Source organism: Stenella coeruleoalba (genome assembly GCF_951394435.1).
Source record: "Stenella coeruleoalba genome assembly, chromosome: 7".
Taxonomy (NCBI): Eukaryota; Metazoa; Chordata; class Mammalia; order Artiodactyla; family Delphinidae; genus Stenella; species Stenella coeruleoalba.
The window spans coordinates 117,958,095-117,971,034 of NC_137153.1; the positions used below are offsets into that span (position 1 = coordinate 117,958,095).

Genomic DNA, 12,940 nt, shown 5'->3' on the forward strand with positions numbered 1-12,940 from the left:
GCACAGGCAGGACATGAGTTTGCATCGTGGGCGGTGTTGGCTGCCCGTGGAGAAGGGCGGGAGGGGGTGGGAGGCGGGGGTGAGCGTCAGCCTGGAGGGCAGCGCGATGATGGCCTGGCCCGCCGTCCACAGGCTGCCGCTGCCCAGCAGATCCCGATTTCCCTTCACACGTCTCTGCAAGCTCAAGCTCAGCTCGGGCTGAGGGGCGGGCTCCCCGTCTCCCAGTCTCAGGAGATCTTCAGCTCCTTACAGCCCTTCAGGTGAGACGCCAGGACTTGGGGGCTGGCAGCTCGCAACAGGGCTTTCTGCCTTCCCGGCCTGTGGGCCTTTTCCCTTGGCCGGCTGCTGCTCTGCGCTGCCCCGCTTGGGGGCGGGTGTGGGCGGGGTGTGGCCCGGCCTTGCCCTTGCCCTCTGTGTGCTCCGGCCCCCTCCCTGCTCTCCCGCCTCCGTACCTTGCCGCCTCTGGCCCACTCTTGCAGTGTCTCCTGTTCTGTGCTGTTCAATCCAGTGATGCTCAAACCGTGGGCCCGAGACCAGCAGCACCGTCTAGGAGCTTGTTTAAGTGCAAGTTCTCAGGGCCCATCCCAGACCTTCTGAGTCAGAATCCCTGGGGGTGAGCCGACAGCCTGTGTTGGAGCGATGAGCCCTGCGGGGATTCTGAGGCGTGCCCGCACGTGAGACCAGCTGGTGCAGTCGTGCACCTGCCCCGACCGTCTGTCTGGCTTTTGCAGATCTCAGGTGTATATGCACCCCAGCCTGTCGCCGCCCAGCACCATGATCCTCTCCGGAGGCACGGCCTTGAAGCCCCCCTACTCGGCGTTCCCAGGCATGCAGCCCTTAGAGATGGTGAAGCCCCAGTCCGGCTCGCCCTACCAGCCCATGAGTGGAAACCAAGCCCTGGTCTACGAGGGCCAGCTCGGCCCGGCCGCCGGGCTCGGCGCCTCCCAGATGTTGGACTCCCAGCTCCCGCAGGTCAGGAATTCACTCACTCCCACCTCAGAACACAAGGTCTCTTTTCTTTTTTTTCTTTTTTTCTTAATTTTATTTATTTATTTATTTTTGGCTGGTTGGGTCCTAATTGCTGCGCGTGGTCTTTCTTTAGTTGCGATGAGCAGGGGCTACTCTTGGTTGCAGTGTGCGGGCTTCTCATTGTGGTGGCTTCTCTTGCTGCGGAGCACAGGCTCTAGGTGCGTGGGCTTCAGTAGTTGGGGCACGCGGGCTCTAGAGCACAGGCTCAGTAGCCGTGGCACACGGGCTTAGTTGCTCCGCGGCATGTGGGCTCCTCCCAGACCAGGGCTCAAACCTGTGTCCCCTGCATTGGCAGGCGGATTCTTAAGCACTGCGCCACCAGGGAAGCCCTAGGTCTCTTTTCTTCACGATCGTTTCCCCTTGTATCTGCCTCGTGATGCCCACTGACTTACATGCTGCTCGTAGCCACTGCCACCAGTCCTTGGGCTGCCAGACCAGGGCCAGCTGCTCCGCCTCCTATGAGCAGTCCCGAGACTGGACTTTCCCCGAGAGCGAGGGCGCCGCTTCTCCTGCAGCCTCTCCGCCCTCCTGCTGTGGCCGTGGGGGTGGCTGCGTGTCTCCTCTGCGTGCACACACGTGCTTCGAGGCCACTCTCCCTGCCTGCCCCTCACACCCTGGCTTTGGAGCCCACCTCGTAGACTGTACCCCCGCTGGCCCCCGTGTGCCACGGGCACCACGTTGCTGAGTCCGTGTCCGGTCCCACATCCTCCTCCCCCCGACCCGTGGGTGCATTAGACGGTTCTGAGGGTCACTCCCCTCCTTTGGCCCGTGGCTCAGTCTCCAGCACGTCTCCCGTTGTAGTTCTCAGGGGTTTTGGTGTCTCTGTAGGTGACCCCTCACCCCCAGGTCTCTGCCCCCAGTTCCACGGCCTCACCACCAGTGCCTGCTTGCCTCCAGTCTGGACTGGTCACTGCCAGTCGCTGTACCTCTCCCGTGGTCTCGGGCCGAAGGGTCCTACCTGCTCACCACCTCTGACTTTTCTCACTCCCTCCATCTAGTGACCCATGTCCAGCCACCTTTTAATTCTCCCTCCCCCATCCCTGCCCCCCGCCCCCTTCAGCAGAGCCGCAGACAACTTCCTAGTCTTTTTTGGTTTTTTGACCACGCCGTGGCACGCAGGATCTTAGTTCCCCAACCAGGGATCGAACCCGTGCCCCCTGCAGTGGAAGCGTGGAGTCCTAACCGCTGGACCGCCAGGGGAGTCCCCCTCTCCTTGTCATTTGCACTCAGCTCCGCCCCGCCCCTCCCTCCCTGTGCTCACCTGGGTTAAACCCTGGCCCGCCTCTGCCCGGCTTCCTGAGGCTGGCGGGAAACGGACCCTGTCAGACTGGATTCAGGTTAAATACAGCCGCCCTCTGGAAAGCCAACGTTTGGGCACCTCCCCACCCTCCTCATTGCCTTCTCCCCCACCGTGATTTTGCATCCTGTGTCGCCAAAGAAATGAGTCGTAACGAGGAAAAGAGAACATCTGCAAGCTCCCAGCGCCACGTCTCCGAGCCTGCGAGGGGCCCTGGGGTGAGAGCGGGCAGCCCATCCTCTCCACCCGCCTGGGAGCTGCTCCAGCTAGCGTCCTCTTCCCGCCATCAGCACGTAGAGGTGCTGCAGTGCTGCCGTCCGGCTGTGAGGGTCCTTCCGCCACATCCCCAGGCAGCCCAGCCTTTCCTCGTTTTTTAAGAAACAGAGCGCTTCTTTAGGGACACCGGCAGATTCCACGTTACTGAACCTGGCGGTTCTTCACCCTCCTCTTACTGACCCATCAGTAGCATTTGACCCAGTGGTCACTCCTTCCCCCGGACCACGCTCCCTGGGTTCCGAGGACACTGCTCCTGGCTTTCCTTCCACCTCCCTGAGGCCTCTTCGCGGTCTCCTTTGCTGTTTCCCCGTTGCCTCCCCAGGCAGTAACTCACTGTGCCTTCTGGGCGCCATCCTCGGGCCTCTTTCTAGACCTGTGGCTCTAAGCCTGACCCAAATCCAACGCTTCCTGGTTCTCCCGAATTTGTCTCCTGGACCTGAACTCAGACCCAGTGGGCTGCCCGTCATCTCTGCTCAGGTCCGGCATGGGGCATCCCTGGATCCCTGCTTCCGCCACGCCCCCGCTGATTCGTCACATCCCGGCAGCCCTGCCTTTGAAAAGTATTCAGAGTCTGGCCCTTTCTCTTCCCCTCCACCCCACCCCCCACCCCCCACCCCTGCGCCCAGCTGCTGCTCTCGGCTGCCAGTTTGTTCTCAGCACAGCAGCCAGGGCGCCTCTTTAAGACTCACATCGGCTCACACACCGCGCCCCATGCCAGTGCTCCAGAAACGCTGAGCCACCCCTACCTTCTTCCCGCACCCAGCTGTGCGCAAGGAGGGGCCCGGGCCTTGAGGTCCGGCTGCCCCACGTCTCAGTGATGCCATTCCAATAGGTCCTTCCGACCCTCCACTGTGGACTCAGTAGCAGGGAGATGAAGAGGAAGGTGACCGAGAGACCACAGTTGGCCGGCCCGCCCGCCCCGTCCCGAGGGTATCCTGGCCCACCTCCTTCCCTTCTCGCACCTCGTCCTGGACTTCAGGAGAACAGGCTTCAGAAGGCTCCAAGACTGCAGGAACCCTAAACCCCAGACCCCAGTTGTTTTCTGTCACCTTCGGAGGCAGAGCATGAAGTAGTGTTGCCTTTTTGTGCTGCGAAAAAGGGCACAAGGATACCCCTCCTGTGTAGCTCCCATCTTTGGGGACTCGCTTGGACACTGCTTCCTGAGAAGGCTTCTAGACCTTCCTGACCTTTCTCCCCGCCCCCCAACACGCACACGGGGTTTGCCGCCCGCCTTCCGCACTTGACACCCGTAGCTGTCCTGCTTATTTTCTAGCCGTCCGAGTTCTTTTCTCACCAGCTAAGGCTTGCCCCCTACCACTGAGAGTATGCAGTCTAGGGTGATCTCTGCTGTGTTCTATCCAGAATCTGTCCTACTGTGGGAAGGCCTTGCTTCCTTTCATCTGCAATGAGAACGTGAGGTGGGATGCGCGGTTGCTCTTGGACGCGTGTGTAAGTGGTGGTTTGTGGCCTCCTCCCCCTGACTGTCCCTGTTGTCCAGCAGCTGACGATGCCGCTGCCTGGCTCCCAGCTGCCCCTGCCTCGGTACGGCTCTGGGCAGCAGCCCCTGCTCCTGCCGCAGTCCATCCAGCTGTCACAGGGGCAGAGCCTCTCTGTCGGGGCCCCCCGAAGGATGCTCCCACCTGGCTCCCAGCCTTCGGTCCTTAACACCAGCAGAGAGGTGAGGATGACTCCGTCTTGCTGTGGCCCTGGGGTGGGGTGGGGCTCCCGTCTCAGAGACCCTTTCTGGCCAGTCAGGAACCACTGTTGCGGGGGCGAGTGCCGGCGGTCTGGGACGCAGGCTCCGGGCCTCGCCAGACCGCCGGTGGCCCACTCGTTGCCCAGTCCTCTCAGTCCCGTGGCAGGAAGCCCTGGTCACGTGTTACTAACAACGTGAACAGGCCTGCGTGAGCAGGGCAGGGAGGAAGGTGCCTGCGGCTGAGGTCTGGGGGGCCGAAGTCCTTGCCAGCTCCCGGGGTGCTGCAGAGGGTGGCCTCCGGGGCAGAGAGGGCCCGTTGACTGCGGCCAGTGCTCAGGGGTGGCGCACAGTCTGCCCTCCCAACCCGTGCCAAGGGAACAAACACACGTGGTCGCTCCTGCCTCCAGCCTGCACTGGAAGGCCAGGCGTGCACGCTCCCTGACAAGATGCCTCTCTGTCCTGAAGCCCTCGTGGCCCCCACTGGCTCTGCCCAGGGTGGTTGGTGGCGGGGGCAGCTGTCCCCAGGGCGTTCCAGTGACAGCCCATCACTTCCCGGTATCTTTAGTCCTCTCAGATGGAGATGAAGGGCTTCCACTTTGCCGACAGTAAACAGAATGTTTCTTCAGGAGGCTCCATGCCATCACCGCAGACCTACAGGTAAAGAGACGCCCTGGGGGTCGGATGCTCACAGCTGAGGCCTCTCTGTGGAATCGCGGGCCCAGGGAGAGCAGCGCGAGGGCACTGAGGCTGGGTCGCCTTTGTCAGCCTGTGTGTCACCGTGAAGTTCCAGTGCTGGGACACAGGAGACTCAGGAACTCTGGGGCATGGCTTTGCTTTTAATCATCATCATAAAATGTTCTGGTATGGGAGAACTTTCTGGAAAGGCAGGGAAAGGAAAGGCTCATGTTATAATAGCGTCAGGACAGACCCTGGCTACTAACAGCTTTCTCACCAGATGTTTTTTTAAAGATTCACTGGCAGAGAGGGCAGATACCCTGGAAGTGGGGGGCGGGGGTTCCTCTCCTGGGGCCACATGTCCCTTGAATGGCCTTGTGACCCCACCAGGGCTTGCTGCTGCTGGGCTCGTATGGCGAGAGCTGTACCTTCTTTGCCTTCTCGGGATCTGTCTCCGCCTCCAGTAACTGTCCCGGGTCCCTTGGCTGGATTCAGAGGGGGGCTTTGTATCAGTCACGATGTTGAGTTACAGTTGACCCTTGAACAACGCAGGGGTTAGGGGCGCTGACCCTCCATGCAGTTGAAAATTCAAGTATAACTTTACGTTTAGCCCTTCGTGTCCACAGTTCCACATCCGAGGACTCGACCAACTGCAGATCGTGTAGTACGTGCTTACTGAAAACAATCCACGTGTAAGTGGACCCATGCAGTTCAAACCCGTGATGCTCAAGGGTCAGCAGGGCTTAGCGTGTTAGAAGGTCAGGGAGCGTCTGCTTCTGATGGCTCTCCCACCCGCGGAGAAGTGTGCGGCTGGGGAGGCGCTTGGCCCGAGGGTTGGCACAGTCGACTCTTGTTACGTGTGGGAGATTCCTGGAGATTCCTCCTGTCTGCACATGAGTAAAACAGGTGTGCGTGACCCGCAGTGCCCTGCGCGAGGCTGCCGGCGTGGCTGAAGGCAAGGTTGCCTGCACGGCCGCCCGCCCTGCCCCGTCGCGCTCAGAGTGTTGAGGCCGAGTCCTGCCCCGTGGTCATGTCAGTCCGTGCTCCAGCTGCATTTCCCGAGAGAGGGCTTTTTGTGAATTTCCCCCCGTGTCGTTACTTTCCTGTTCTTATTCCCACTCTCTTGGCTTGACTTACTTTTGTTTTGCTTTCCAACCATATTTTTCACATAGGCCAAAATAACAGACCTGTAAGAAAAATATACATGGACAGCAGCGCCAAACCATGGGTGTGATTTGGAAGGAAAAAGGAAGCTTCAAGCATAGAGAGAGGCTGTCGATCCCCTGCTGCCCCAGGCAGGTTTTAGCCTCCTCTGGCTGCAGAGCCTTCCTCAGAGGCAAATCCGGAAAGGGACGCTCACATAACAAGAGTCGCCTGTGTCCGTTCACTGTAGGAATGGCAGCAGCAGTTTTATTCTGTGGAGAATCTTTACAAAATATAAGCCTTACTTAGTAGCCTTTGTATTGCTGGTGTCTTAGTGGGGTTGGGGAAATTGGTATATTTTTACAGTGCAGTGTTGCCTGACTTTTCTGGAAACAGGGCTTCTGAGGCATGCCCTGTCAGAAAGGCGTTCCCTGGTCAGCTACTCGGGGGGCGTGCATGCCCGAGAGGGCTTGCTGGGGAGTCGGGGTGCACCTCGGCACAGGGCCTGAGCGGCCCGTGGCCCCCGGGGGAAAGTCCTGTGGAACTTCGCACACGTAACTACCTAACGATTTTGACCCCAGGATCTTTTTTCCACGTAGCGCCTGGTTAACATCCTGGGAGCTAGTTGTCTGGTCGGTGGGGCACATTTAGAAAGGTGCTCTCCATTTTTGTTATTTTGGTGTCTCTCTTTACCACCCCTACCCTCCACCCCACAAGAGAAGACTGGACAGATACTCAGCATAACTCACGCATCAGGTTTGTTCGTTTGTTCGTTCGGGTTTTTTTTTGGCTGCGCTGTGCGGCTCGCAGGTTCTTAGCTCCCCGACCAGGGATCGAACCTAGGCCCCCGCAGTGGAAGTGCCAAGACCTAACCTCTGGACCACTAGGAAATTCCCTTTTCTTTTTGAAGTCTAAACTCCTGTTGGAGTTTAAGTTCATTTTTGTTTCTTTTCTAATTTTTTTTTTTTTTGCTGTGCCACACGGCTTGTGGGATCTTGGTTTCCCACCAGAGACTGAACCTGGGTCCACGGCAGTAAAAGCACCAAGTCGTACCCGCTGGGCCGCCAGGGGATTCCCTCGTGTCAGGCTAATAGACCTTTTGTCTGGAGCGTCATGTCGGTCTAGACCCTCCAAACCTGAGAGACGGTTGGTGTCCGTCTGTCGTCTTGACCGGTCAGTGTCTGCCCGTGGTGGGGACCTGGCCTCTGCCCCTCAGGTGTGTCCCCATGAGCTGGGTTGGAGGTGCCAGGGCCCAGTGGCGACCCCCTCGCCCCCTGCGCTCTGGCTGTCTGGGTCTGTTTCCTCTGTTGGAGGCTTGACTCCGTTTCTGTGGTGACGCGTGTGTTCTCATCCCCTCCTTTGGTTTTTTCAGGCCTAGCTCTGCTAGCCCCAGTGGGAAGCCCTCTGGATCAGCAGTTAACATGGGCTCTGTGCAGGGACACTACGTTCAACAGGTAGAAGATGGCTTTCCAGACCCTCCAGCCCCGGACGCTTAGGCCCGTCTCCAAGTGCCAAAAGAGGAGGGACTGTCCAGCCGTTTGCGTGCTCCTCTTAGAGAGACGAGCCCTGGCGCTTAGAGCATGGCGTGGGAGCCGGGGAGCCCGAGCCCCCCCCGGAGAAGGCACTTCTCCTCTTGGCGGGCGTCTGGGTCCTTCCTTGTCCGCAGAGAAGGGAGGGTGCGGGTTCCCCTGAGGAGGTGGTGCCGGAAGGTGGACTCTCCCTCCGCAGCCATTGGGCTGTGAAGGCGCTGGGACCCGCTTAGGCCCGTGGGTCAGCTCTAGAAGCCGGGGGTGTGCGTGCGCGTGCGTGCCTGGCGTGTGTGCCTGCGCGTGCTGGCCTCGTAAGTGCTGTGTCTCGTCCTCGTCTTGGCCGGGTGGGATCCAGACGGAATGACGTTTCCCCGTTTTATAACGAGACGGGTCTCTCGGCGTCTTGGCCTTCAGCGTGGTTCTCTTCACTCCTCTCAAATGTGACCAGGCTCCAGAGCTCAGGCTCGTCAGGCGGGGGTGTTAGTAGAACAGCGCTCCTGGATGGTGGAGCTGGAAGCTCGATTGTTCATTTCACATCTCCTAACGTGGTTCCCCGAGGGTCGCTCTTTGAGTTGCTTGGACTGAGCTTCTAGAGCCTTCTTCAGAGCTCCCCCCACTGTATGAGGGGCCGAAGGCAGGCTGCTCACTCTGCGACACACCTCACTGTGCAGAGCTGCAGAGTGACGGGACCCTGACCGCGGCTCTGGAGGTCAAACTAGGGGCTTGGGGAAAGGTTTCCACACCGTGGGAGTCGGGGAGGGTGGAAGATCTGGGAGCCCAAGTTGGGCGAGAGGCCCTGCGCCCCCTCAGCACAGTCGGGAGCTCTGAGGGGCGTGGGGTGCACTGATTTGGAAAAGGTCCCTCCAGGCGGCCTTGGGTGCGCCGCCTGCAGAGGCCCCTGGGCAGTGCAGCGTGCTTCCCGGAGGACCCGGGGTCCTCCCACGGCTCCGAATCACTGCGCGCAGCGCCCGTGGGAGGGACCAGAGCAGCCTCATGCCAGCGTCCTTCCCAGGCCAGTCACTTCTGAGTTTGGTCCTTCGACCGGAGGATGGGCTTCTTAGGGTGGCTTTCCTCTGACTCAGGAGCAGGAAGCGGGTGGTGGGACCGCGGATCCTGGCAGGTGTGTCTGCGTAAGGGTAACTTTCTTTGTCCCCATCCGTCTGTCCAAAGGCAAAACAACGAGTGGATGAAAAGCCCAGCCTGGGAGCCGTGAAGCTGCAGGAGGCCCCCTCAGCTGCTTCCCAGCTGAAGCGAACTGGAGCGATCAAGCCCCGGGCGGTGAAGGTGGAGGAGAGCAAGGCCTGAAGATGCTGGGCCTGGCCTGCCCGGAAGGACTGCCGCCCCTCGACCTCGCTGCCACCGGACGCTGGGGAGTCTCCCAGGTGGATCCACCGTCCACCGACCTGGCCCGGACTGCGAGATCTCCCTGCTCTCCTCCACTCCTGAAAGCTCCGTTGTCCAACCAGCTTGCACCCGTGGATCCGTGGCATTGACCTGCTTGGCTTTAACACGAAAAAAACAAAAAAGCAAATGACTCCATTCCCGCCTCCTTTGCGCCACGACCGTGGAGTGACCGAGCCGTCGTGCCGTGCAGATTAACCCCGCCCTCCCCTCCTCATCCTGCTTCTGGCGGCCAAGGCGCCCTCCACCGAGCTTCCTTCCCTCCCCGCTTTCCGTCCCCGGGCACAGTGGTCTGGCAGCAGGGCCATTTTAGTTGAGGCTTTTTGTTCTAAAAAGCAGCTAAAGGTTTTTACAAAAGAGAAAGGAAAAGAGAAACACAAGCTTCGTCTGTAAGAGCTGGACTTTTATATGTTCTTTGCCGTCCTCTCCCTGACCCCTCTTCTGTTGCGGTAGTTTCCTTTTAACCTCTCTCCTGTTTCATTTGATACATCACTGCTGTGATACCTTAAGAGGTGACGCGTAGGAACGTGCCCTCTCTCCTCTCCTGCTCTCTGTGTCTCGGTTGGTTAACCTTTGAGGTTACTTGCAAAAAGAAGTGGTGACTTAAGACACCGCTCCTGAGCTTGCGAAGCGGTGGTGGGAGGGAGGGAGGGGAGGGGGGATGGCGTTTTAGTCGGGAAGCCGCTGGCCTGGTGACCACAGCGACTTCATGGGCGGCCCGGCCCGGTGAAGTTGACGCCGTTTTTAGCATAAGAATTACACAGAATTTCTGTCTTGAACTCTTCAAAACTGGTGGGGACACTGACCGCTGGGCATCTGAGGTGAATCATGGAGATAGAAGGCCCTGGCATTTTCCAGTCTGGCCTGGACGGTGCGAACTGACAGCACCGCCAGCCCCCGTCAGTGTCTGCTTCTGGGACTCCAGCGCCCGCGGGGCCTGATGTTTTCCCACGCGCTCCCTCCCCTCCGAGCTTCCCTCGTCCTTCCTGAGCTGTCCTTCCTGAGCTGCCTCCGTGTCTCTGGGTCCTCCTGTCCCTCCACCTCTCTCACAGCTCGTCACTGGAAGCCACGCACTTCCTCTGTGGTGACGGACGCGTGGACAGTTGTCACTAGAGACCGTGCACTTCATCCGCGTGGCCGTGAGCGCATGGACGGGGGTTTGGTTGGGTCTGCGACAGAGGCGTGAGCTCTGGGAGGCTGCTGGGAGGGCTTCCTTTTCTCTGCTCCCAGCAGCAGACCCAGGCTGTGGGGACAGAGAGGCCTGAGCTGGGCAGTGGGTCTCTTCAAGGACAGAGCAGTGTCCAAGGGGAGGATGGGTTGTAGGGCTGACGGTGACTCCCAGAACAGCCTGGGTAGCCTCGTAAGTCTGCAGAGCTGCCTTCGTCAGAGTCTGTGAGGCATTTTATGCTAGGCTTTTGTTTTTAAGATAAGAATTAGAAGGAAATCATCCCAAATTCTGTCGTTCCAAGGAAAGGCGAGGGGAAATTTGAAGTTTTGCTCACGCTCTTGGGAGTAACTAACGCGCCATCTACCTGCCGTTGCTGGCGGGTCCAGGGAAGACCTGCCTCGGAGAATGGGCAGTAGGCGATCGGGGGCGTGCCCCACAGAGTCCACCCGCAGTGTCGCCACAGGTGTGTGACAGTCACTCGGGCAGTGGCTCTAAGCTCTGTCCAGTGTGGAACACGGGGAAAGAAGCGCCTTGGGAACCGCCGAAGTCACTTGTTGCTCTTCAGTGCTTTAAGGAAGTGGGGGAGCAACAGCCTCCTGGCAGAGGGTGCAGGGCTCCTCCGGCGTCATCCGGGGAGGCCGGTTTTCTGAAGGGTGCTTCGCTGCTTGATCGATAGTGTTCAGCGCTCCCCTCCTTGCCTCCACCCTCAGGCCTTACTTCTCACTAGCTTTTTTTTTTTTTCCTCCTTCATCCCCTGACTCTTTACTCGGAAGGCCCTTCTTGAAGGGCTGCCCACTGGCTCACCTGCTCTTGTCTCCCTTCCCCCGCGAGTGCCTAGCTGCCGTCCCCGCACCCAGCCGCCCTGACTGAGCTCCTCTCCGCTCCAGTCGCCCCTGCAGAGGCCACACACTCACTCTTAGAAACGCGGCCAGACCCCTCACACCTAATTTCAGTGCACATTGTTTGTCAAAAGGAAAAAAGGCTTTCTCATTTTGAAATGGAACAGGACAGTCCTGGACGCTGTTACAAACTCTCCAGCTGTGTGCTTCAGGTGCACCTGCCATCGGAGTGACGGTACTTCCTGTTTGAGAAAAAATAAAAACGAAAGGGTCACCTGTTCTCCAGCCCTTTTCTCTACCCCTGTATTTCCCCACCCCCACCCCCCAATAAAAACAGAAAACACTAGAATTTATTTATATGTATTGATGTTGTAGGTCTAGGTGAAAAAAAGTAAATGTTTCACTGCTCTATTTATATATAATGTCTGAATTATTCTGTGCAGGAAAGGCCAGGAAATTGCATGTGAAGTTCCGTGCGTTTACCACCTTCGTGTGCCCAAGCTGCAGTCTCTTCCCCGCTGAGATACAGATTTTACATTGAACTCTGGAGGCAGAGGGCAGGCCTTGGGCCCAACCAACACCCCGTCCCTTCCCTGGTCTGATGAAATGCAGTTTTTAGTGCAGAGATGTCTTAAGGTGCAATCTCTCTCCTCTCCTCATGTGCTTTTAGAGCCAAGCTCAAGGTAATAGGACTTAGGGTCCTATTTTGCCTTCAAATCCCCATCCTCAGAGTGCGTGTCCATGCCAAGGCCTCTGGCAGAGTGCCTTGGGCCTTTGGCGGGAACAGGTGGAGACTAGCGCTTAACCTTTTCTGGGGGTGGGGGTGGGGTGTCAGGGTCTTCTCGCTGAGCCTCTGCCTGCTAAAATTACCCTCCCTTCCCATGCTGGCCGCTTTGCCCTGGCCCGCTGATGGTGCAGCCCGTTGTTCAGCAAGCCAGTGTCCTGCAGTATGTCCAACATCAGTTAGCGGGGTAAAAGCCAAGAGCATGGGTCCATGTGTCCTTGTCCACCCACTGAAGACTTCTTTGGCATGTGTATTTGGTCCGGTTCTCTTTGCTTCCCCGTTTTAATCATCATCATTATGGTTTTCAAACATGGGATTCATACGCTTTTGGCTCTGGGTTCCTTCAGGGGGAAAACTAAAGTACGACTATTGCACATTCAGAAAATCTGGTTGGTCCAGTTCCAAAGCCACGGTCATTCCAGCCACTGCCAGGGGATATTGGGGCATCTTGGCATTAAATAACGGGCATCAGTTCTCTCCGGCTCTGCCCTCGCCCTCCTGTCTTCTGGACCTGCTTTCTGGATGGTTGATGAGGTTGGTGACTGATGGTCAAGGGCCGAGGAGGCCAAGGGTGCACACGAGGGCATGGCCACGCCCAGAACTGGCCTGCCGAGGCAGTGTGTGGCCAACTGCTGACGCCCCCTCCCTGCTGTGTGCTTCCCCTCCACCAAGTAGCTGCATGTTGCCTCTCAAATCTGCATTTGTCCCATTTCTCCTGCAGAGCTAGCCTGGGTTAGAAGGTCTGTTGGAAATGGCCTTCGGCAACCAAGGACACTAGGGTGCTTGTTTGTACTGTTCTGTGATGACTGGGAAATGCAGACTTCCAGAAAGCCGGCTCTTCCTGTTTGAAAAGTGAACTGGACCTAAGACGAGCAGATCACCCGGACAGGAGTGGCTCAGTGTTGGGGTCAGACACTCTGTCCCCCAGCCGTGCCCTCCACCGGGACCACCAGCGCATATTTGACTAGTGATATTACAACCTGCTGTTCACCATTTCTCCATCCCAGTTAGGTGGTCTCCAAGATGGTACAGTGTCCCCGGGGCCCCGTCTTCAGCGTGCTACAAAGCCTCGGGGTGGAACTTTCTGTTAAGGCTCTCTGTGG

The 12,940-nt window shown here is 58.4% G+C and overlaps 1 protein-coding gene across 22 annotated transcripts in view; it reads left to right on the forward strand.

Annotated features, from left to right (window-relative positions):
* The window catches only part of PRRC2B (proline rich coiled-coil 2B), a 98,834-nt gene extending 89,171 nt beyond the window's left edge, over positions 1–9,663 (forward strand). For 14 of the 22 annotated variants that reach the window (XM_079927891.1, XM_079927894.1, XM_079927896.1 and 11 more), the window contains 6 exons: positions 133–260; positions 732–972; positions 4,101–4,280; positions 4,864–4,955; positions 7,489–7,570; positions 8,816–9,663. In XM_079927891.1, the coding sequence (XP_079784017.1) occupies positions 133–260; positions 732–972; positions 4,101–4,280; positions 4,864–4,955; positions 7,489–7,570; positions 8,816–8,950 (858 nt within the window). In that variant the 3' untranslated portion in view covers positions 8,951–9,663. The remainder of the gene's footprint in view (positions 1–132; positions 261–731; positions 973–4,100; positions 4,281–4,863; positions 4,956–7,488; positions 7,571–8,815) is intronic. The other 8 variants (XM_079927892.1, XM_079927881.1, XM_079927884.1 and 5 more) reach the window with 3 other exon arrangements.
* Positions 9,664–12,940: the final 3,277 nt, after the last annotated feature.